The sequence below is a fragment of the Saccopteryx leptura genome, chromosome 1, assembly GCF_036850995.1.
Source record: "Saccopteryx leptura isolate mSacLep1 chromosome 1, mSacLep1_pri_phased_curated, whole genome shotgun sequence".
Taxonomy (NCBI): domain Eukaryota; kingdom Metazoa; phylum Chordata; class Mammalia; order Chiroptera; family Emballonuridae; genus Saccopteryx; species Saccopteryx leptura.
In genome coordinates this window covers 378802800-378826679 of record NC_089503.1, presented here as the reverse complement: position 1 = coordinate 378826679, position 23880 = coordinate 378802800, and the positions used below count along the sequence as shown (strand labels likewise).

Genomic DNA, 23880 nt, shown 5'->3' with positions numbered 1-23880 from the left:
CATTTCTGTCACATTTCCTCACGGCTGTGCCTTTGATGTCTCACTGAAGAAATCTCCCTGTGCCTTGAACTCATAAAAAGTCTTATATTTTTGTCTGAACATTTTATTGTTTGACTAATGATATTTTAGTGCCTTGAACTCATAAAAAGTCTTATATTTTTGTCTGAACATTTTATTGTTTGACTAATGATATTTTAGTTTATAACCCAGTTGAAATGGATGTTTGTGTAAGACATAGGCAGGAATTTATTTATTTATTTATTTATTTATTTATTTGCCCTGTATGGAGCAGGGTGGGCAGGCGAAAGCCATGTTCTCTTACATGAGGTCAGTGGTTAATTGGGAATCTCTCCCCTTGACTTCCCAGCTGAGGCAGAGGCTTCTATCAGAAAAGGCTGTACCCACTCCGTCTGCCCCTAACACCTTTAACATCCCTCTACCTTTAAATTGTCATTATCTTTTTATATGTCTATCCACTGTGTACACGTGTGTGGACTCACACATACACCAATACATTCTTACAAAAACTGGGACCCGGAAGCATTGTGATTAAAACTTCAGGATGTAGGATCTACCATTTACTAGCTGTGTGACTTGGGGCCATTACCTAATGTCTGTGTGGCTCAATATCTCCATCTGTAAAACGGGGGGAAAGTACTCACCTGAGAGGGATGGGTAAGCCACTAACACACGTGGAGGACTGTAGCCCATAGGAAGCCCTGCATCAACGTGGGCTTCCCAGAATGAATCTCTGTGTCCCCAACCCTGCGCAGCGCCTGGTGGTCAGCAGGTACCCTTATTCCCTATCTAAGGAACAGAATGCCGGACGCTCCAGTCTGAGCACATCCTGTGAGTTTTGTCAGTTTGTGAGGAACCCAACCCCTGGTTGGTTCCTGATGCTTCAGCCAGAGCAATGCCAGCGAGAAGCCCATGGCAGGGAGACCTTGGTGGGTATGGAGACTGAAATACAGACCAAGAGCAGAGGCATGGCCAGGAGCCTGGAACTACGAAGGGGCAGAGGTCAATGAGGCGTACATCCATGCCAATGGCCTTTCCAAAGCAAGGTCGGGTCAGGTGGAAGGCCGGGGTACAGCAATCGCCCTGCCTCTAGTGGTCAGATCTGGGCTGCAGGAGGACTCGGGCAAGACGGGCGGCTCTGAGACCCAAGGAACCAAGGCGATGCTCAGGGCGTCCTGTTCCCTCCTTGCTCCCTGCCTCCCTCACCCCAGTGTCTGGCCCCACAGATCTGCATGGTCATGCTGGCATGGGGCTACAGCCTGGGGACAAGCCACATCCTCAGTGCTGGGGACCTGGGAGGCAGATGATGTCAGCAAAGATGTCACAAGAGATGGGCACATAGCCCGCCTTCCTCCAAGGAGAAGAAGACCTTTTCTTCTCACACCAGCCTGCCGACCTCAACACCCCCCCCCCCCTCGCTCTCACCCTCCCCACCCTTTCTGGCTGCAACACAGCCTGAGCCTCAGGTTCCATCCTGTGGGCGAGGCTGAGGTCCCATCGTGACCAGAGGCGAGCGAGGTTCTGCCTAACGGAGACATTCACGACCGGGCCGCCCGAGCAGGAGAGACGGAAGCAGAGGCCGCGTGACTCACTGGAATTTCACAGACGGGTTCGGGTCTCCCGCTGGCAGTTCGATGCAATGATCTTTAATGCCACCCTTGAGAAACAACAAATCTGCGATTCCAAGCCATCTTCCCCATTATGCAGGGAAGGACACAACCCTTCCGCTCACATGGCCCGGAGTTCCCAGAGTGCAGTCACTTTGGGGGCCTGTCTCCAGGGGGACCCTGTGGAAGTACATCGGGGAAGCAGGAGGCCTCCCTCACCCGCTCTGTTCACTGACACTAGATTACCAGAGGGATCGCGGTTCTGTGGAAGGCAGGGGGGCGCCAGCAGGTTCTGATGGAGCTGTGGGGCCACAATAGGGAAGGAGACTCCCCCCCTCGGCCCCCCACATCCCCCGGCCCTGCCTGAGCAGCGTGTACTGCTAATGTCCTAGCAGGGTCGTTTGTGAGGATGGGTTAGAATCAAGAGGCCAAGAAAGAGAAGAGGAGTTGGGGTAACAGAGATAAAACTCCCCAGCCTGGCTTGAGTCCCTGAGAGGACAGTTAAGGACGGGGGCTGTCACGGGGACAGTCACCAGCAGAGGAACTTGCATAATCTGCCCGGATTTCATAGCCCCTGGTCAAGAAGGAAGTGAGAGGCAGAGAGGGAGCTGAAGACTGGGTTACTCAGAGGCACTGGGCCCCAGACTCTATCTAGTTGGACTCAGTCCTAGTAACTCTCCCTCCAGATCCTGCGGAGGGGAGGAGGCATATATCCAAAAACCCCCTTGTGGCCCCCACAGCCTGCCCATGACAGCCCCCTGACTCAAAGCTCCTCCCCTCTGGGTTGATAAGGACTTCCCTTCCTTTGCTCCCCCTTCCTCGTCCTCCTTTGCCGGACAGGTTGGCCCTGGCTGGTTTAGGACGCCCTCGGCCACAAGAAGTCACCCCATCGTCGGGAGAGCAGCCCTGTGCCCCACACAGGTGCTCACTGCAAACTGGCTTCCGCCCTCAGGTCCTGGACTCCTCCTCCAGGGCAGGCGACTTGGGGCCGAGGTCTGTTTTTCATGATGCTGGCATATTCCACAGCCAGAATCGGGTCAGGTGTGGGCTTCGGGCCGGGGCGGGTGTTGACGTAGATGGAGTCCTCGGAGCCGAAGTGGTTCAGGTGGGCAAGTGAGGCGTATTGGATGTCCCCAGTGTCCTCGCCAGAGCCCGTCTGCTGAGCGAAGCCGTGGAAATCAAAGACAGACAGAGGTCCATTGTACAGCTGGGAAGAGTCATTCCCCCCCCCCCCCTAGTACCCAGAGCTGGGCGGAGGACCCGGACAGGGATAAGGCGTGGGACAGGGTGGGGTCCTGCAGAGCCCCAGGGGATGGCAGAGGGCAGCAAGGGCACCGTCACTGAACGTGTTTAAGAATAAGGAAGGCGACACAGAGTGCGGTCCGAGGGCAGCAGCGCCAGCGGCACCATCTTGGGCTCCACCCTAGAGTCTCTGGGGGTGGGGCCAGGGGGGTCTTCAAACTTTTTATAAAAACCGCCCACTTTTGCAGTGCTGGTCAACCTGGTCCCTACCGCGCAACCAAACAGCGCTGCGATTGGCCCACCATGAAGCTGGACCGCCCACTAGTGGGCGGTAGGGACCAGGTTGACCAGCACTGCAAAAGTGGGCGGTTTTTATAAAAAGTTTGACGACCCCTGCTTGAAGCTCTCCAGGTGACTTTGTGTGCACTCAAATTTGAGTGCCTTTGAGCTAAAAGAGCAGTTGGTATAGGGAGGTCATTTACAGAAGATTAGACCAGAGAGAGGACTTGAGATCCTCCCAATTTCTGTGATTCTGAGATTTTAAAAGTCTCAGATCTTCCCAAAGGAAATGGCCCAGTCCCCAGCTCCTGATGACAGAGCACTCTAGGAGGCCATGTTTTTACCGAGTTATACCGTTCCCTGCAGCTAACGGGTCGAAAGGTGGCGGAGGCACAGGCTGTCATGACCCACCAGTTGAGCTGGCATTAAAAGCTGTCTCTCACCAGGGTGGCAGTCAAAAGCTTGGTCAGTTAGCTCTCCCCCCCCCTTGCTCTGAGGGGTTTGAGTTGGGAAACATGGGGGAAAGAACGCACCTCGATGAGACATTAGGGGCATGACAAGTCACGAGTGAGCCCAGGTTCAGAGAAAACAGAAACTATGAGTCAACAGGAGCCAGGAAGTTAAAAAAAAAAAAAAAAAGAATAACAATAATGAAAACAAAGGTACCCAGGAAAGCTGAGATTCCCTCTGTCTTGCGGAGAGATCCTTCCTAGGCACAGTCTTGTCCTCATGGGCAGAAATGTCGTAGATGTGGTGGGATTTGTCCTCACCTGCAAAAAAGAGACAGTCAGGTTTAGAGGAGGGGCCTCTCTATCTTCCCTTCTCATGGAAACTTGGGGTGCGGATGGAGGTTCTGGCTAGGTAGAAGGGACCTGATGGGGGACAGGCTGGGCGTGGTCGGCCAACACCATCCTGCCCAGGAAGATCCCAGGTGGCCAGCACAGATGAGTGAGCAGAAAGTGGACATTAGTGCTAAGGAGCAAATCCAGCTGCCTGCCTGTGTCTAACTCACATCCAACCAGTTAACTTAATCACTTCTTGTTCACTGAAAGATCTAAGTTTAAACATCAAATTTAAGCATACTCTATTAGCTCATGAAGTTATATATAATAGTGTCTTTTAAAATTTTTGGACCAGGGACCACAATGAAAAGCATTTTATCTTACTAACACACACACACACACTCACACACTCACACACTCACACACACACACATTCTCCTAAAAGTTCAATGAAAAATTATCCTTCTGATGTGCAAAGAATTTTTAAAACCAAATGTCAAAATGCTTTGGATATTTTGTTTTTCTATTTTGTTTTATAAAATTTCTTCTCAGTCTTTTGGTTAAGACCAAGTGTATTTTGTTTTTATGAAAATACTGTTGTGACCCACTAAATCGACTTTATACAGTTTGGAAAATGTGCACATAAATGTTACAATCACCCTGTCCAGTTGGCTCAGTGGCAGAGCATCGGCCCCGCGTGTGGAATTCCCAGGTTCGATTCCTGGTCAGGGCACACAGGAGAAGCAACCATCTGCTTCTCCACCCCTCTCCTTGTCTCCTCTCTCTCTGTGTCTCTCTTCCCCTCCTGCAGCCATGGCTCAAATGGTTCGAGCAAAGTTGGCCCCGGGTGCTGAGAATGGCTCCATGGCCTCGCCTCAGGCACTAAAATAGCTTGGTTGCCAAGCAACAGAGCAGCAGCCCAGACAGGAAGAGCATCACCTGGTAGGGCTTGCCAGGTGGATCCTGGTCGGGGTGCATGCTGGAGTCTGTCTCTCTGCCTCCCTGCCTCTCACTTAATAGATAGCTAGCTAGCTAGATAGATAGATAAAAAGATGAGAAAATATATGATCCTAAATGGATACTAGAATGCCCAGTTTTAGGCAGCTCAATGCTGACCGCTCAGGCCTCAGTTTTCTTGCTGGTCAACAGGCATGATAAGCCTCTCATGGCTCACGGGCACCTTTCCACGCCTCAGCACTCGGCGGCCTGCTCGGAGCCAGCGACGGGTTTACCTGTCCTGGCTCTCCCTCGGGCCTTGCAGAGGTACAGGGTCGTGAGGACGGCGAGCACCAGCAGCAGCAGCAGGGCCGTGGTCACTCCGGCAGCAATATACCAGTGGCCTGGGGGGCTTTGGAAGAAGGACCAGCCAGGTGAGGAAAGTCAGAGCCACACCCCTGCAGGGAAGCCGTCCCGCCCCCCTGCTGGTTGTCACTCAGGCGCCCCTGCTGAGCTGGCCAGGAGTCAGCCCCACGGGCCGAGGTTTCTGCCTGGAGACCCTGCAGTCTTGCCCTGTCACTCCCTCTCTGGGCTCCTTTCCTTCTCCGCGCAGGAGGAATGCTGACGATGTCCCCAGTTCTGCTCTGCCTGCTTGCTGTCTGCCAACTGGCCCCCTGGGCCCCTGTTTTGGGATCAGTGCCCCCCTCTCCTGCACCCTTTCCTGAACTATTCTCGGTCCCGCCCCTGTCACCCCCACCCTTCGCTGTGAGACGCAGCTGGCTCCAGGAGAATGCCCACGCCACCTGACAAACAGCTCTCTGGATAGGAAATGTACTCTAACAGGCCCTGTCTTCAGTGAAAGGAAGAACAAATGGTGGACTCTTCTTTATGATATAACAGGCTCTTAGGGAAGGTGACTGGGGGGGGGGTCAGGGGTCGTGGTGCGAGTTAGCTGCTCTAGGGACAGCGACCACTCAGCTCTACTGACCAGCACCAGCTGGCTTCTGATGTAACATTGTAACACCTTGGAAACAGAACTGTCACGGGATTCATGGTGATAGATGGTGGCAAGAGGGTGGATGGGCAGAGACAGGAAGAGGACAGCTGGACAGAGTGTGCCCTTGTGGCTCTGGGACAGTGTCCCTGCGAGGAGGAGCCGGGCTGGGAGTGCGGGGAAGGAGAAAGAAGCAGGCCTGGCACTGGGTCCTTGGTGTCCCACAAGGAGACGTTTCCGGTTGCCACCACTAGGCCCCAGGTGGTGGTGGTGGGGGGTTGTGCTATTGTTACCTGGTGGGCAGAGGCCAGCGGTGCTGCTGACCCCCTACAACGCACAGGACAGCCCCTCACAACAAAGAGTGATCTGACCCCAAATGTCGAGAGTGTCAAATCCTGACGTGAGGTGGGCACGCCATTGGCCCCACTTTGCAGGTGAGAAAACTGGAGCTCAAAGAGGTCAAGTGACCTGAAGGGCGCTGTCTGACCCCTAGTTCATCCCCTGAGAGCCAGGTGTCTGTGGGAGCACGGGCCAGGAGGCACATGGCAGAGTTGGCAAGGGATGGGAGGGAACGGAGGAACCACAGGACGGGCATCGTGACGGTACCTGTCAGTGGGAAGGCTGGTGGTGGCAGAGGTCCAGGCTGTGGTCCTCCTGGTGCTCCTGGTGGTGGGCAGGGTCGAAGCTGTGAGAGACGACAGTGAGGGGAGCATTCCTGTCTGCCTGTCCCTCACTCCAGGGCTCGCCTGTCCAGCCCCCAACCCCGGGTGGGAGGAGCCCACACATGGCCGTGACAGTGAGGGGAGCATTCCTGTCTGCCTGTCCCTCACTCCAGGGCTCGCCCATCCAGCCCCCAACCCCGGGTGGGAGGAGCCCACACATGGCCGTGACAGTGAGGAGAGCATTCCTGTCTGCCTGTCCCTCACTCCAGGGCTCACCCGTCCAGCCCCCAACCCCGGGTGGGAGGAGCCCACACATGGCCGTGCAGACTCTGAGAAGCACCACATGTCCTGTAAATGCCAGGAGGTGTCACACTGACCTGTGTTGTGTTTTGTTCACCGTGAAGTGTCACCCAGGGCAAGTGGCTTTAGGTGAGGTGCCACACTATCACTTGTATATATTCTATACTCATTTCTATTTTCAATGTTTTTTATCAACCTGTAATCCCTCCCTTCCAGCCCCCTTTGTCTCCCTGGATAAATTTCTGCTCATCCAGCGGGGCCCATGGAGTATCACCTCCTCTGGGGAGTCCTCCAGGAGAATCCATTCATACTCCTGGCCTTTAGCAGCAACCTGGCTCCTCCCTTCACTGGGCCTCCATCCAACATGCCTCTATGATGCCACCTACCACCCTTATCATAACCCTTTCCTATGTGTGTGTCTTCCAGGCTGGGCCACGGGCTCCTCCAGCACAGAATGGGGACCTCAGTTTATTTTAACTTTTCTCCCAGAGCCGAGCCCTGTGCCCGACACAGAGTGGGCAGAGAGCCAAGGCTTGGGCAGAGAGTGACCGAGCAGCAGATCTGGGTCTGCCTGGCACCCAGCTGACCAAATGGCAGGCTCGGCAGCAGGGCGGGGGTCTGAGAAGGTGCTGTCTAACCCCTGCCCACCACAGAGAAGTGCAGGGGGGCTTTGCAACTCGGAAGTGTTCAGGAGGCACACCCCAGGGGCTCAGGGTTAGGGACAGCCTCCAGCTGCCCACTCTGGGACTTATGGTCTCAAGTATGATACTAGGGGCAGGCCCAGACCCTCTGAGCCCTGGGCTACTCACAGCCCCGCCCCTGAGGGCTCCCGTCTGCCCCACTGTGGCTGTCCCCTGCCCGTCCACATTGCTTGACCCCCACCCAGTTACCCGGGAGCTGTCCGGAGCACAGCCCTTTGAGAGAGGGTTGGGGGTTAGGATGGGAGGGGGATAGGGTGGGAATGTTCTGGAATGAACCAGCAAGCCAGTCTTGCTCAAACCCCAGGAAGCTCGATGAGCTTACAAGTCAGCGGGGGAGTCTTGTCCGCCACAGCAAAGGTGCTCAGAGAAGTGTGTGTGCTGGGGAAAGGTGGAACCGGCTAGAAGCCAGCAGGTTGGAGTTCTGGGGCTGGTTCTGCCCTAAACCAGCTGGTGAGCTTGGGCACGGGGACCCCGTGCTCAGCTGTGACAACGTTGAAGGCAGTGACTTTCAGGGTCCTTTCCGGCACTAACGTCCCGTGGTTCAGGGAACCTGAGAGGCACACACGAGAAGGGGAGACTCACCCCGAGATACCACCAGGCGGATGCTTTTGAGAACTGTGGGGCTGGGATATTCGTAGATTCCACACCAATAGAAACCCGAGTCTTGCAGCCTGAGCTCAGTCACGGTGACGGTGAAGTGGTCCCAACTAGGGTAGTCCTGGATGAAGTGCCGTGGCGTCCCAGACCCTGCCCGGCCCCTGGGATAGGTGACCAGTAAGTTACAAGTCCCTGCTGACGTTTGCCTGCACCAGAATTTCATCTTTGACCTGTCCCAGCTTGAGTACCAGCATGTCACGGAGAACGTCTCACCCTCCAGTCTACGCAGCAACTCTTCCCGCTGTTCCCAGGAGCCTGCGAATGAACCAACCCTCAGGTCAGCGAGCCCCCAGCTGCCACTGCAGAGCTGCGAGATGGGACCTCCCTCCTCAGGAAGTCCCCTCTCTGTGTCCACTCTCAAAACGCGCCCGTGCCCGCCTCTGGCCCCCTTCACGCCCACCGACCTCACCTAGCCATCCCTCCCCCTCTTGCCTCTCACCTGCCCCTCACCTGCCCCCTACCTGAGGCCAGGAGCACCAGCAGGACAAGTGGCCGCAGGTATGTGGCCTCCCAGGCCATGGTCCTTTCCTTGAGCTGCAGGGGAGCAGGGAAGCCCCCGAGGGGAAGGAGGGATTCAGCACAGCCGCCCCAGCCCGGCTGCTGGTGAGAAGAGCAGAGGAACAAGGGAGGATCGATCGCAAAGACCTCCCGGGGGGAGGGGGCGCCTGCGGGGAGGGGGCAGCCTGGGCCCAAGGCAGCGGGCCCTCCCTCTGCCTCGGGGTGTCTGGGCTCTGAGGGAGGCCCCGGGGGACGCTGTATGTACTGCTGAGCGCCCCTGTGCCCAGCCCAGTCCCGCGTCTGCCTCCCACGGGTCGGGGAAGTCCGTGAAAGCCCAGGCAGAGACTGTGGTGAAATAGGAACCCACTTCTCCTTCCTTCTCTCCCCTGTGCTACCACTTCCTTCCCAACTTTCTCCTCCCCGCCCAAGAAAAGCAGGGGCGGAAGGTGAGTGACAAAGTCAGGGGACCCTCTGGAGGTCCCCAGTAGTCAGAGGCTTCCTGCCCGGGGCCTGCTGGGAACTGAGAAATCCCTCTGTGGGGACTAGACGAGAGCAGCAGAAGATGGAGATTCATTTCCAGGGATGGAGGGACAGGGAAGGTCCCTGGCAAGGGTGGGAGAGGTGGGGGCCGGAGAAAGGGCGTCTCTGTCCCCTGTGTCCCCAGCTCCCGGCTGGCCATGATCATCGCTCCACGAGCATTTGTTGAGAGATTGTACTAATCAAACACATTTAAAAAAGGACTTTGTGCTTTACAGCCTTGTGACTACTAGGGACACAGTCAGTAATTCTGTAATAACTAAGGGGGTGCCAGGGGGTGTTGGAAATATCGGAGGGGGGAACACTGTGTAAAGTATATGATTGTCCAACCCCTATCCTATGCGCCTGAAATCCATACTAAATGATATTGAAAGTAAGCTGTAATTGAACTATTAAAATTAAAGAAAAGAATTTGTCATTAGACGAGCTTCAGAAAAACAATTGTCACGGACGCTTACAGTCAACAGGCAAACAGCAGAGTAAAGGGGAAACCGTGTACACACGCGGTGTGCTGGGCCGGTGTGCAGGGAGCGGGTCTGCGGAGATCAGCTCAGGGTTACAGCGCCAGCCAGGAGGAGGAGGGCGAGGGCAGAAGCAGCCGGTGGCGGACAGGAAGCTCAGGCCGCCCTGCACGGCAGTTCTGAAGACAGTCTGCCTTTGGGAGTTACCCAGGTGGCCGGGGTGCCGGGACCTTAGGCCCGAGTTTCATGGGTCATGGTCAGGTGCAGTGGGCTGCTCTGAGTGGGTGGCTGGGTCGATCTGTGGAAGGAGGCTTTCCATCCTCAGTGCTCCCAGCACCGGGGCCAGAAGTCCATCAGCTCCAACGGAGGGGCTGGGCGCCCAACTGAGTGTCCACTGACTCAGTCTGATTCGGCGTGAAAGCCACAGTCTGCAGCCTTTGGGAAGAACTGGGAGGCTCAGGCTGGCTGGCTGGCCTCCCGGAGGGCGGTGTCAGGTCCGCCTGCCGGCTCCTTGGGACAGACGGCCAAACATGCCAGGGCGCTGGGCTGTCTGTCTGCTCTTCCCCCTGGTCACGACAGGACACGCCCCACAGGTGCACTGCCGTGTCTCAGCCCACCGGAGGCAGGTGAAGCCTTGGCCTGCCGGACACCCTCACCTGCCCCGGATCTGCTGGGCTCTGGGTCCCCGTGAGCTCTGGGGACCAGGGTGAGGATAGGAAGAAGGAAGTGAGATGCTGGGGTTGGGGGCGATGTCCCAGCCGGGGAGCCGGGCGCGGGGTGTGTACCACCTCTCAGGACTCTGTCCTTCCTTACCGAGGAGCTCACGTGGGAGCAGGCTCCAGGGTGGGCAGTGCGTGTGGGTGTGCCCGGTGCCGGAGCCCCTCGTCCTGGCAAACAGGGGCAGTGGTCACCTTGACAGCCACCCTGCCTGACATTAGGACACTGCCCAGTCTTCTGCCTGGGTCCAGCTCCCATGACCTAGGGACCATGTTTCTCTCCACTCTCCCTTCCCCCTTACGATCGAGGACAAACCAGAGAAATGCGGTCCGAAGTTCCTTAAAGTGTGGAATACAACAAACAATCTTGTAACTCGAAAAGAACTTGAGGACCAACAATTACAACGCACTTACTCATATAAAGTTCATGTTCCTTCATTTTATTCTGAAAAATCTTGAGGTAGGAATGAGTGTCCCCTTTTAAAGGAGAGGAAAAATGAGGTCTGCCAGGGTTAGTGACTTGCGCAGGGTCACACAGGGACAGACGGCGCCCCTGGGTCCCTGTCCTGAGCCCTCTGCAGTGCTCCCCAACCCACCGGGCATCCTGCTCTCCAAGGAGTCAGGGCAGTTATGCTGTTGTAGGGCCTCCGATGGAGGTGAGTTCTTGAAGACCTATCTTCTCCCAAGTGAGTTAAACCTTCTCCTAGTTACATACCAGGTGGTGGCCACACCTTCTTGACAGGGAGGACAGTTGTCAGTGTGCATGTGTGAGTCTGTGCATATGTGTGTGTGTGTGTGTGTGTGTGTGTGTCCCAGCACACGCCAGCCAGGTCCTCAATCTGAGCCCCCCCCTCCAGCAGCCTCTCCTGGACACAGAGAAGAGGTGCCTCCTCCCTAGGTCCCATAGGCTCCCCCCTGCCCCCTCCACTCTCCCCACATCCAGCTTGGAGTGGACCCTATAAGGCTCCAGCTGTGTCACTATCGTGACTATGACATTTGCTGTGCCACCTGGGAGGTCCCTGACCCAGGGCCAAGAGTAGAGATGCCACATCTATCCCTAGGTGCTTTCTCCAGTCACTTCAGGCTGCTAGACCGCTCCCCTCAGGGGGCGAATGCAGCCCGTTTCTCCAGCCTTTCCTGACGTAGAGGACAGGTCTGAGCCAGGAGCCTGTGAGGCAGGGGCTGACTTCTGAGGCCATTGGGCCCAGACTCCATCCGCCTCACCTCGCCTCGCCCCCACCAGGCAGTCCTCCAGGCTGTGGTTGGCTCTGAGTTATCCATGGGAACATGAGACCCAGGGGATGTGGGTGGTGGGTAGTGTGGCAAGCCCCCCTTTCTTTGAGCTGTGATCTCCCCTTCAGTGGACTCTGGAGGGCCCTCAATCCCCTCCAAGAGTTCAGACCTGGAGTCCAGGTTTGGGAACTGGGGGAGACAGCCCTCAGTCCAGCCTCTGCACCTCAGTCTAGGGTCTGGCCTGTCCCTGAAGGGGACTCTCAGCTGCCCATCACAGCTGCCCCAGGAGGGGCTAACCAGCAGGTGGCAGCAATGACAGGGCTGGCGTGCTGGCTCCCAGCACTTGACAGCACACAACAGAAGTCAGGGCAGGGCACATCAGAGGTTGGTCGGAGGACATGTGGCCCGGAAGATGGGGGCTAGGATAGCTCTAGGGTCCCCTGCTGCTGATGCCTCTGTAGATCCCGTTATTAGTCACTGTTCCTTCTTTCCCAGCGCGGGCCATTGGGACACCAGCTGCCTCTGGGAGTCTTTCTTCCCCAAGTTCACGGGGAAGCTTGAGGGGAGCAGAGGAAAGCTAAGGACACAGGGTCCTGGTGGGGCGAGGGCAGCTGTCCTCCCCACCCCACTCCAGCCCCCACTCCCCTTCATTTGATAGTAGGGATCCGAGGCCGATGGGAGCTGAGGCTCCGTCTGTAAACAGCACCACTATCAGGGGCCCAGGCGTCTGTGGCTCTGAGCTGAGCCTCCTCAGTGCCTTTCCCTGGGCTTCCTGTGTGTGCCCTCCGTCCCGGACCCCTCCGCAGCTTCCGCAGCCCGGGGGACTGAGCGGCTGAAGTGCGGCCGCTGGTTAGGAAGGCCTGAGCCCAGCGTTTCACGAGTCCTCATCCCCCACCCTGGCTCCTATCCAGGTAGGTCCCCATCTTCACTGCTCCTACGGCCTCCGGGTGTCCCTCTGGGATGAGCTCCCCCACTCTGTAAGTGGCCTTGAACCTAGCAGGCTTCCAAGGAGGTTCTGGTCGTCCGGGTGGGTCCCTGCACACGCTGTAGCCTGTGAGGACCAGGGAGAGTGTGAAGGGTGGGCTTCTGCTCACCATGCCCCTGCTCCCGGGCTAGTCCCGCCCCCCTGCTCCCGGGGTAGTCCCGCCCCCCCCCTGCTCCCGGCTAGTCCCGGCCCCTGCTCCCGGGCTAGTCCCGCCCCCTCTGCTCCCGGGGTAGTCCCGCCCCCCTGCTCCCGGGTTAGTCCCGCCCCCTCTGCTCCCGGGCTAGTCCCGCCCCCTGCTCCCGGGATAGTCCCGCCCCCTGCTCCCGGGCTAGTCCCGCCCCCCTGCTCCCGGGGTAGTCCCGCCCCCCCCTGCTCCCGGCTAGTCCCGGCCCCTGCTCCCGGGCTAGTCCCGCCCCCTGCTCCCGGGCTAGTCCCGCCCACCTCTGGCCGGGCCCTCCCTGTGCTGTCAGCTCAGCCCCAGGGGGTAGTGCTGCAGTGTTCCTGCCTGCCCACCCTCCTCCCTCAGCTGGGGGTCCCACCAACCCCCTGACTGGACACTGGCGGGTGAGGACACACCGTTGGGGCACTGAACGCAGTCAGGCACTGTGAAAAGTGTGTCACAAGCACCCCGTGCTCTGCCCTCGGGAGGTGGGGCAGAGGGGCTCTACTCACTTCCCATGTGTCTCTTCTTCCAGAACCCATAGACCATCATCACCGCCACAGACACCGACAGCAAGGTGAGCGCCCCCACGAGCACAGCGGGGCTGGAATCCTGGTGCCTGAGGAGAGGGGCAGAGCGGGGTTGGTGAGCGCCAGGGCCCCCCACCCTGGCCCCGTGCTTCTGCACACCACACAGGAGAGGTCGAAAGAGGGAAAGGCATCCTGACAGCCCCCGCGGGGACTGAGGTCTCTCTTCCTGGGGGAGAAGGAAGTGAGGCACTCAGAGTTCAGGGGAGGAAGTCCCAGGTGGAGGGGAGCATCTCTCCATTTTCCCCCAAATCCACTCATCACTGACGATGGGACTCTAAGAGACCCCACCTGTGACAGAAGAGACCAAGGTTCTTATTCTCATCATAGTGACGGAGGATGGCTGTTCCCACCTCCATCCTCTGTAACAGACGCTGGGCTGCCCTGCCTGTGTGGCTTCCATGTACCCGTCGACAGCAACATCCATCGACCTTTTTTATTTATTAATTTTTTGCCCTGAAGACTTCCTCTTGTCCCTGGCGCCCCCCGGTGCCACATGTGGCAGGCAGCCCTGTGCCGATGACCAACAGGAGTGGGTACGGAAATACCCCAGCTCCCTTGCCCTGCAGGTGGCTGCTTGGCGTTGGAGCCCAGAGTCCCCCGTGGGACGAGCTCCCGGGGCTGCAGGGGGGCAGCACCTTGCCTGAGCACTCTGTCAGCTGCACCCCCTTCCTGTCGCCCTGTCCCCCTGCTCTCCCCCATGTTCCAAATACAACGTGCATCAGGGTCTCTGAGTCTGCTGCTGGGGGACCCCGAATTAAAGCATCCCCTACTTCCCAGGCTTTGTGCCACCTCCTTGCCCTGTCCCTACCTGCTCCTCTCCATCCACAGGCCCGTGTGCTGACCTCCCCTGCCCCCGTTTTCCACTGAGTCCTTGATGTCACACCTCCATCCCAGCTTCCTGTCTCCCACCTCCTGTTCAGCAACAGGCCAGACAGACTTTCAGGAACGGGGGAGGGGGTGAAAGAGGAGCATCTGCTCTACCATTTGCACCTGGAGACCTGTTCAGGCACCAAGCACTGTTGCCATGCCTGGTAAAGTGTCACTCAACCCCTAGACCCACGGGTACCTGATGGGGGATAATTGGGTGAGGAGAGACCTGCTGGTGTGGCACATTCTCGTGGTGGGTGGTCTGGCACGCAGGTACCTGGTCTTGGTGGAGATGGGTACAGTGCCAGCCGAGGAGGCTCTGGCATTGCTGGGAGCTGCGGTCACGGTCTGGGGCCCCTTGGTCCTCCTGGGCCCCAGCTTGGAGGGGCCGGTGAAGCTGTAGTCTGTCATGGAGCTCAGCCCGATGATCCCTGAGGCAGCGGAGGGCAGGAGTCTAGCCAAGGTGAGGACTCCAGGTGTGAACATTCTCACACTGGTGGTGACGGGAGCATCAGAACCTGAGGTAGAGGCTTGGCCCGTTGTGACGACAATTCCACTCTTGAGGATGTTGGCCAGCTGTGTAAGAGAAGTGTCTCTCTCGGTTGTGGGGACTGAGGGGCCAGAGAGGGAGAAATGTTAGACTAAGTTAGGGACCTGGGCGCTGGGAACAGAACGTGGCAAACTACATGGCTGTCTGGATGCCGGGGTGGGGCCTGTCCTCATCACCCCTCCTGGACTTAGACCCGGGATTCTGCTCTGCTGAGTGACCAGGTGTGTGTTTATCCAGAGGCCAAGGGTGATGTCAGGATGCACAGTAAAGAAGGGAAGGCTTTTACAATTTCGTTTGCCTGCCCTGCCAGGCCTCCTGGGCCGAGGGGACTGATCCCCTCCCCATCTCCATCTCTATTGTCTCTTCTAGACCCTCTTCATTTCTGTAGGTCAAAGAGGTTTCTCTACTATGATGTTGGACAGGGTCTTCTCAGTTACTCCATAATTTAGGCTGGGGTTCAGAGATGAAGACAAGGAAGCCTCAAAGGCCCGGATTCCAAAGACGCCACGCACAGTGGGGTCACACGCCTTTCTTGTGGGCTTTCTGAGATGCACCAGTCGGGCTACCTTCATCTATCAACCCCGCCCCTTACCATCCCATTTTCTAGAAGAAGGTTGGTGTTTGGACAGCAGGGAGTCATAGATCTGAGGTCCAGTCTAGGGGGCCTTGTTGGGTCTTTCTCAACAGGGAACATGAAAATTGGAGTGAGATGTCAGGGGGTTAGGCAGGGCTGCTGTACTCCAAGATTGGGCGTGGCAGGGGTGTGTCCCTGAGGGCCAGGTGGTCACGACCAAAGGTGTCTCTTTTCTGGGGAAGGGAACCCAGAACAAGTAGCATTAGTGAGGGTGGCAGAGAGGAAGAGGCTGACCTGGAGCCAGCTCTCAGACATCATCCTACTGAGCAGTGGGCAGACCCCCAAAGGGCCCTTTGAAGAACTCACACATAGGTGCCCTGGGAGAGCCAGCATTTGGACACCACCCACTTCATAGAGGACCTCAAAGGGTTGGGCAGAAAAGGAATGACAGCCAACAGAAAGAGAACTCGAACAAGGGTCAGTGACGTCATACAACCTTCATTCCTGCCCCAGTACATCAAGAAGATGGGAGGGAGAAGACAAGGAAAAGGCGACGAGAGGAACCCGCCCTCCCCCACCGCCAGAGATGAAGGAGAAGGAGTCAGGCCGTGGGCTCCTGGCCCTTCCCCACTTCGGGCGCCTTGGACCACCACACCTGGTCTTCAAGGGGGAGTAGATGTGAGCATATATTGCTAGAACTAGTTTTCAGTTGGGTTGAGAACTTTTTATTTCCTAATAACTGACAAGGTCTGCAAAGTTGGAATCTCCCCAAATTGTCATTAAGAGATGCAAAGTGACACAGTGCAATGGTAGTGTGGGTGGGTGGGGAAAATATGCTAATGATAAAGAGAAAAAATGATATCATGTTTGCATTCCTACAAATTAAGAATTCAGTAAACTGGCCTGACCAGGAGGTAGCACAGTGTATAGAGCATCAGCCCGGGATGCTGAGGACCCAGGTTCGAAACCCTAAGGTCGCTGGCTTGAGCGTGGGATCATAAACATGACCCCATGGTCACTGGTTTGAGCCCAAAGATTGCTGGCTTGAAGCCCAAGGTCGCTGGCTCGAGCAAGGGGCCACTTGCTCTGCTGGAGTCCTCCCAGTCAAGGCACATATGAGAAAGCAATCAATGAACAAGTAAGGTGCCACAACTATAATATAAGCTGATGCTTCTCATCTCTCTCCCTTCCTGTCTCTCTGTCCCTGTCTGTCCTTCTTTCTCTCTCTTCCCTGTCTCTCTCAATTAAAAAAAAGAGTTCAGTAAACTGGTTTCAGCTACTTCCCTGGGTCTCAATCAGAACAAGAGAGTGGAGGAGTGAGGTTGAGCTCCACATCTTAGACCCAGCAGATGCCCTCGTGCAGACCCAACAGAAGACGGGGATGCAGCCAGGGAGGAGAACGGGGAAGGGTGGATAACACATTTCAAAATCATTGGCTACTGTGTCCAGGCTCCGTCACTGGCCCTTCCCCTTTCCTGTCTATAAACGGGGAGGACCTTGGAGCTCAGTTCTTGGTCTTCCCCTCTTCTTTCTGACGGGGAACTTTCATATCTCCTTGCATTTTTAAGACCGTTATTGAGATATATGCGTCATAAGGCAATCCCAATGACAAGCATCAGATTCGATGACCTTTAGTACACACAGAGGCATGCAACCATCACCACAGAAGTTTCATCATCTCAGAAAGAAACCTCTCCTCCTTCAGCCATTATCCCCCTGTGCCCCATCCTTCCCCCAGCCTGAAGCATCCACCAGCCTACCTTCTGTCGCTATAGCGTTCCCTAATCCCCTTGACCTTAAACTATCTTTACAGAGATACTTTCAAAGACATCCCCATCTCTGAGCTCTCCCCTGAGCTCCAGGCTGACACATCAAACGTCTGCGTCATTTATCCACATGAGGTTCCAGGAGCTGTCTTCAAGGTAACATGACAAAAGAGAGCTCTTCATTCTTCTCCCCCAAACCAGCTCCTCTTTCCATCTGCCCTACCCAGGACATGGTACCACTGTCCACCTTGCTCATGAAATGGAACACCTTGGAGTCATCCTTGACTGTTCTTACTTTCTCACCTCCCACAAGAGCAAATTCCGTCTTACCCCTCCCTCCAAACTGTACAGGGTGGGCAGGAGTCTGACCATCATGGATTTGAGCCCCTCCACTTGTTTCCACATCCAGGGACCACATCCTACCCCACGACACTGTCATCCCCAGCCAGGGTGCCCACACTGGCATCTCCTACCCTTCCATCCTCCACACAGCAGCCATTACTGTCTCAAAGATAAGCCACAACACATCCCGCTAAGCTCTCCAAGAGCTCTTTATTACACTTAGAATAAACCTCAAGCTCCTTAATCATGGACTTTAGGGCTGTTGTTTGGCTTTCTAAACTCATCTCCTATCGTTCTACCCTACACTCAGTGTGGACCAGCCACAAAGGCCGACCTTATATAACCCTGGCTCCTTCTCACCTCAGGGCCTTTGCACATGCATTTCCACCCACCTGGAATGACCTTTGAAGCACCCACATTTCAGCCGATTTCAAAAGCTCTCATCAGCCCTGGTCAGGTGGGTCAGTGGATAGAGCATTATCTCAGCGCACTGAGGTTGCAGGTTCAATTCCCAGTCAGGGCATGTATAAGAAGCAATCAATAAGTACACAACTAAATGGAACAACTCGTTGATCTTCCTCTCTCTTTCTCTCTCTCTCTCTCTCTCTCTCTCTCTCTTTCTCTCTTGCCTTTCCTCCTTCTCCCCCCCCCTTCCATCCCATAGGGCTCTGCTTAATGCCATCCACTCAAGGAGGTCTGCTCTGGGTGCTAGTACTTCACCAGCTCCCCCACCACCGAGTTACTCTCTAGTTTATCACACCGTGTTATTTCCTTAAGGACATTGACTATTAGCGACAATTATCGTCTGGTGATGTCCAATGCCTCTCATCTCCCATAGGGCAGAACTGTGTCTGCTTTTGCTCGCCGCCATATTCACAAAGCCTAGACCAGTGGCTGGCACATCATCAGGGCTCAATGAATGACTGAAGAAAGAAAAAGCACAGAGAGTCCTGAGTTCGACTCTCCTCTCTGCCACTTGTTAGTTCTGCCATCTTGGACAAGGTCAGAGCTACACAGGAGTTTTTGGTCATTTTCTTCATCTCTAAACTGGTGAAAATAATATCCACGGAGCTGTCTGCAGAAGGACGGCGAGAGCCCTGTGCAGCACGCCCAGTGATGGGTTACGATTCCTACTCTAGCCGATGTCAGTGCAGTGCAGGCAGGGGACACCCCCCCAGTGCTCCTGGGCCCCGCGACCTGCTCACCTGGAGACACGTCCAACTGGAAGCCCATCAGAGGGTAGAGCGTCCCAGAGCTGTTGCGCATGCACCAGTACCGGCCCGAGTCCTGGCGCCTGAGGGCCACCATGGTGATGTTGACCACCCTGGCCTGGGCATCGTCCTGCAGCAGGTAGCGTGGCCCCTGCGCCCAGACCCGGGTAAACCCGGGTTCACACTTCTTCCTCCTGATTTTGCACCAAACCTTGCCTTCCACGTGCTTTTTGCGGCCCTTGTAGGAGCACTGCACAGACAGGGTCTCCCCTTCAAAATGCTGGAGCTTGGCGTACACGCTCTCGGCAGGGGCACCTGGGGAGACACGGCAGGTTGAGCAAGGCTGCAAGAGGGGAGAAGGCGGCATCCTGAAACCTGAGAAGGGGGATGTTGTCCTGCTGACACGGGACCCACAGCCGGAGGGAGACACAGCCTTACTCTGAGGGAGCTCCCCCAGTCTGAGGGGGGCAGGACAGGGAGCCCCAGTCTGAGGGGGCCCTCGGGAAGCCCAGTCTGAGGGGGGACACAGCTCTATCCTCGGGGAGCCCCAGTCTGAGGGGGACACAGCCCTGTCCACAGGGAGCCCCCATCAGACACAGCCCCCTTCTTCTAATGTGGTATTTGCTGGTCTGATGAGAACATGAAAGCCTCATCTTCAGAAGCTTGTGAGAAAGACCAGGCTTGCCCTCAGTGAGACAGACACACAGCTGCAAACACAAGTCAGTTAACATTTTAGAGCACCAGCAACCTAAGTGAATAAAAAGCTCCAACCTTAATTTTTAAAAACACTAAGAGTAGTTATTAATTTTACAAATAGGCTCACTATAGACATTTTTTAAATAGCAAGTTGTCTTGGTTCATTCCGGGTGGTGTTTCATTTTCAAATACCCTACTTCCACAGAAACCCATAGATTACGTCCCAGAGTGCATAGAAACTTCCAAGTGCAAGCCAAAGAATTCTAGTTTGTCCGCTGTCCACTCCCGACATGTTGCGCTGTGTGCCTGGGAACCAGCCGTGGTCCGTGTATTTTACGATCCACGGCGTGGTGTGGAGAGAGCAGGACTAGGTCGGGGTGCTGAATCAGGAGACGGGAGGGGGAGGCTGGAGGGGTCCTTCCACCCCTCTGCCTGCCGTCAGCTCCGCACGTGCCCCTTCACACCCAGAGCCGTCTTCAAATAGCACATACACACAAGTCACTCCCCGGGAGGACAGAATAGAGCGCACATTTCAAAGTCTCAGTAAACATGGGCTGAAACTCTGATTCTACCACATGAGCAGATGGGGTTGGCTCTGAGAACTACGCCCCGGGACAGTGCCCTGAATGCAGTAGGTGCTCAATGCATGCTTCCTTTTCCCATATGCTCCAGACTTCTCTCCTAGAGCCCGGAGCTATGATAACCAAGGGCCTGGCACCCAAGACATCTGCCTCAGTTTCCAACCCAGCTGCCACTGTAGGTAGGGCTTGGAGTAAGGTAACACCCTCTCTGAGCATCACTTGGTCTCATACAAACTAAACGGAATGATCCAACTCAATCATTTGGCCGGTGGGAGGTCTGGGGGACTCCAGGATGACCGGCACAGGAGACCCTCTACTGCCCGGACACAAGGAGGGCCTCTCTGAGGGCGGTGCACGATGGCTGGCCTCGGAAAGGGTCTCCGGGGTACTGCGGTCATCGTGTCCACCCTTCTCAGAGGTGGTGAGGAGTGGATTTTGCCAACCCCCATCATGCCCAGAACTGAGCAGGAAGTGGTAACCTGGTTGCCATGGCAGCAAGGAAGGCAGGATTGGATGAGCACCCCCCTGCTAGCCTCCTAAAGGAACATCAGTGCCTGTGGGCTGGGAGAGGCCTTGGGGATCGCCGCCCTGCAGCACAGGGGGCAGTGGCATCGGCATTCTGGGAAAAGGCAAGTTCAAAGCACACACACCTGATGCAATGACTCCCGTCACAGCCAAACAGGGCTCTCCTGAGAGGCCAAGCCCAGAGGCTCTTTGTGTGAGGACCGCGCTGCCCCTGGCCCCGGGTCCTGAGGAAGCACGCAGAGAGGACCCGGAGCCTTGTGAGATACAGGGTGGCTTCGCCTGGGGCCAGGTATTCGGGTGGAACCTTCTCACTGGTCTCTGGGAAGGAGCTGCTCAGCCCAACCTCCTCCTCCAACTCCACAAAATACTAAACAAGATCATTGGGCAAGAACGAGCGAGGTGGGAGGGCCCAGGAAAAGGCCGTTCCCTCCCTCACCCCCCACCCCACCCCGCGCCCAGCCCACCCACCTGCTCACCTGAGCCGCAGCCCTGGACCCACAGGAGGGACAGCAGCAGTAACAGTGTGGGAGCCATGACTCCATCCGGCTGGGGTCAGTCACCGGCCGGCAGGGGGCCACGGCGCCCCCGGGATCCAAGGTTAGGGCCCCGGGCTGATGCAAGATGGACCCCTTGGGTCCGCCAGGGAAGAGCCTGGGCTTCTAAAAGTGAAGTTGCCCATTTAGGGAAGTGAGGAAGTCACGGGACCCACTGTGACCCGCAGACCGCAGGAGCCCGCAGGGCTTCTGAGAGGGCGGCGCCGCTGCTGTTTCCGCCCTCTTCCTCGAAACCTCAGGCAGGTGTGGCGGCTCCACCCAGCCTGGGCCCCCAGCCCAGCGGGGGAGGGCTCACAGGCCCCAAACTCCGCATGCTCTCTGGACTTCCTCCTGAAAATCGGCCCAATGGCTGTGCCTCCTGTTCTGAGGCGGGGGATCCATCTAAGAGTTAGTGTGAAGTTTCTAGAACCTCAGGTACAGACTTCCCTGGGATGCTCTGGGCTCAGACACCCGGAGGTAGGGGCTATGTGGCCAGGGCGAAGCATCTTGGATGCTACATTTTTCACAAACACATATTCAAAGGAGGTTCTTATAAAGTCACATTCATTCATCCCTTACTGAATGCATTCATTCTGGTCCTCTCTTTCTCTCTCTCTCTCTCTCTCTCTCTGACGCCTGCCTGGTCAGAACTGTCACTCATGCTTACAGTTACAAATAACCTCTACATGTTCAAATGCAATCTTATTTTTGTCACGGTTAGAGTGACAGGGGCGGGGGGGGGGGGGATGCAAATTCTAAACCTCAGAGCGTAGGGTTTGGGTTCAGGGAGGGGCTTCTGTGCTCGCATGTGGGGACAGGTGCACACACACACTCACACATACACACACTCACAGACACACACTCACACATACACACACTCACAGACACATACTCTCACACACACACACACTCACACATACACACACTCACAGACACACACTCTCACATAAACACAAACACACACACAAGCTGCCTCTCCTTTTAGCTACTAACTTGTCTTCGTAGCTCTGTCCTTATCTCTACCTGTCCTACTGTCCTGCCTCCCTCTTACTGGCTTCCTAGAGCAACACCAAGTCCTCCCCTCCCCCACCTCTTCCCAGAAACCACGCCCCTGCCCCTTCTTGCCTGGGCTCTGGCCCCCAGCCAGCATGCAGGCATGCCCACTGCACTTCCTCTGCTCAACCCTATCTCCTCTGTACAGCTGCCCCGCTCCTGCTAAAATGACCCAGCATTTGGCCCAAGACCCCACCCTTCACTTAGTCCCCAGAGCTGAGAATCAGTAGGATACACTGCTGACAGCCAGGAACTGTGTCATCTGCTCCTTTAGGCTGTAGGGACTGTTGGTCTAATAAGTTTGTAAATATGATATACTGTATATGTTTGCTAGCTTATAGTTTGCATTGGGTGTGGAGGACAGGCTATAAGCAGGCAGGGTCGTTATAGCCTAAAGCTTAGTTTTAAGACTAAGCCTTTCCCACTCTAAGTGACTTTGTATCAGAGACTTGTTTGTTTGAATATTGGATTAAAGGTTTTGATTTCTACACTATAAAATGGGGCAGAGGAGCCCATGCTGGGGGAGAGCAAAGAAAGGCCACATGGAGGAGAGGAGAAGCAGCCAAGATGGCGGAGTGCTGAAGGAGAAGCCAGTTTGTGCAGAGAGAAGGAGATGGGGAACAGAGGTGAATAAGGCTGGTGAGGTAGAAATATTCTAGGAAACTCGGATAAGTCAGAGGCTTTGGGAGCTCTGACTGAAAAGGGAAGTCTATTCCCACTGAGTGTATTTCTTGCCTGCCAGGTGCAAGCTAGGATTAAAGTTAATGATCCACCAGTTCTTGGCTCCATTGTTCCATTACCGTCTGTCCGAATCAAAGTCAAACCTGCATGGGCCAGGCGGCTGTGATGGTGGCTGTGGCTACTGGCCATACATTTGGCGTAGTCTGTGGCAGGATTCGATACAGATCGGTATGGAGCCACCACCACCTTTGAGCGGTGGAGTAGAGGATTGGCTGCTGTTATGGTTCCCTATGGCTGTCCTTTTGGAGGCCGTAGGCTGGCTGACTTTTACAGCCATGGGTGAGGAAACCAAGAGCTCTGTGGAAGAGGCTGCCCGGGACTTGCAAACTGAGCAGTGGAAGGAGCTGGAGCAAACGTGGGAGAAAGAGATGCCGACCTTGGAGTTGGAGGAAGCGCTGGAGGAGAAGGCCGACCAGGTTCCTGAGATTCGCTTGGAAATGGAGCAGCCGCTGGAGAAGGAATCACAGGTTCGTGAATTGCAGATTACCCTGGACGTTGTAGAGAGCCAGCAGCGGCGGGAGGCCAGGGCTGAGGCCAGGGCTGGGTCTGCAAGGCCCGTAGAGCAGAAGACAGCAGCGGCCCGGGTCTCAAGCCTGGCAGAGGGAGCTGGTGTTTTCAGTTCCTCTTTGGAGAATGAGGAAAATCGGTCTGGAGTTGTAATCCGCAGTCTCCAGAAGGTGAGAGCCCAGCAGCAAGCAGTACCTACTATGCCCCTAGTAGGTCTGCGATTTTTGGACATAGGGGTGGACGCCATAATGCTCTCTGGAGCAGAGATGGAAATGCTGACTGCCATGGCCACGTGCTCCTCTTTGGGTCAGTGTAAGACCTGCCGAGATGGCAGGGATGAGGGGGGAGGCTGAGGCCCCATGTGCGTGGACTGATTCCTGGACTACAACCAGAGTGGGCACTGACTCCTTTGTTGGATGGACTTACGGATTTTGGACAATGTGAAATACCCTGATGGGGGCAGGGGGACGGCTTTGCTAGAGGCCGTTCCCCTGTCCTGGGAAGCTTTTCCCATGGCTAGAAAGAAGTCTGAGGACATTTTGTGCTTTTGGCAAAATGCTCTGAGACTGATGAAGT

At 56.0% G+C, this 23880-nt stretch overlaps 2 protein-coding genes across 3 annotated transcripts; both read right to left on the bottom strand.

The window, feature by feature from the left end:
• Positions 1-1653: 1653 nt before the first annotated feature.
• On the bottom strand, positions 1654-8715 carry LOC136389581 (natural cytotoxicity triggering receptor 2-like). 2 transcript variants are annotated; one of them, XM_066361419.1, is made up of 6 exons: positions 8640-8715; positions 8104-8433; positions 6465-6543; positions 5161-5276; positions 3813-3916; positions 1654-2784 (listed from the first exon to the last, which is right to left on the bottom strand). In XM_066361419.1, exons 1-6 carry the CDS (start codon positions 8695-8697, stop codon positions 2551-2553), a joined length of 921 nt encoding a protein of 306 aa, XP_066217516.1. In that variant the 5' UTR covers positions 8698-8715; the 3' UTR covers positions 1654-2550. The 2 variants fall into 2 exon arrangements, with proteins under 2 accessions (XP_066217516.1, XP_066217517.1); XM_066361420.1 differs by having other exon boundaries at positions 1654-2781.
• A 2114-nt stretch (positions 8716-10829) lies between these two features.
• Positions 10830-21179, bottom strand: TREML2 (triggering receptor expressed on myeloid cells like 2). The gene is made up of 5 exons (XM_066361418.1): positions 20947-21179; positions 18663-18983; positions 14503-14836; positions 13281-13387; positions 10830-12674 (listed from the first exon to the last, which is right to left on the bottom strand). The coding sequence occupies exons 1-5, from the start codon at positions 21002-21004 to the stop codon at positions 12508-12510; spliced, it is 987 nt and encodes a 328-aa protein (XP_066217515.1). The 5' UTR covers positions 21005-21179; the 3' UTR covers positions 10830-12507.
• Positions 21180-23880: the final 2701 nt, after the last annotated feature.

Excerpts from the sequence above, each read along its gene's own strand:
- LOC136389581 (XM_066361419.1), bottom strand. The coding sequence starts at position 8,697 with ATGGCCTGGGAGGCCACATACCTGCGGCCACTTGTCCTGCTGGTGCTC. Across the intron at positions 5,277-6,464 it reads ACCAGCCTTCCCACTGACAG|CCCCCCAGGCCACTGGTATA; the intron begins GTACCGTCACGA and ends CTTCTTCCAAAG. Across the intron at positions 3,917-5,160 it reads CCGAGGGAGAGCCAGGACAG|GTGAGGACAAATCCCACCAC; the intron begins GTAAACCCGTCG and ends TCTTTTTTGCAG.
- TREML2 (XM_066361418.1), bottom strand. The coding sequence starts at position 21,004 with ATGGCTCCCACACTGTTACTGCTGCTGTCCCTCCTGTGGGTCCAGGGC. Across the intron at positions 18,984-20,946 it reads GGTCCAGGGCTGCGGCTCAG|GTGCCCCTGCCGAGAGCGTG; the intron begins GTGAGCAGGTGG and ends GTGTCTCCCCAG. Across the intron at positions 13,388-14,502 it reads CCCATCTCCACCAAGACCAG|GCACCAGGATTCCAGCCCCG; the intron begins GTACCTGCGTGC and ends CCCTCTCCTCAG.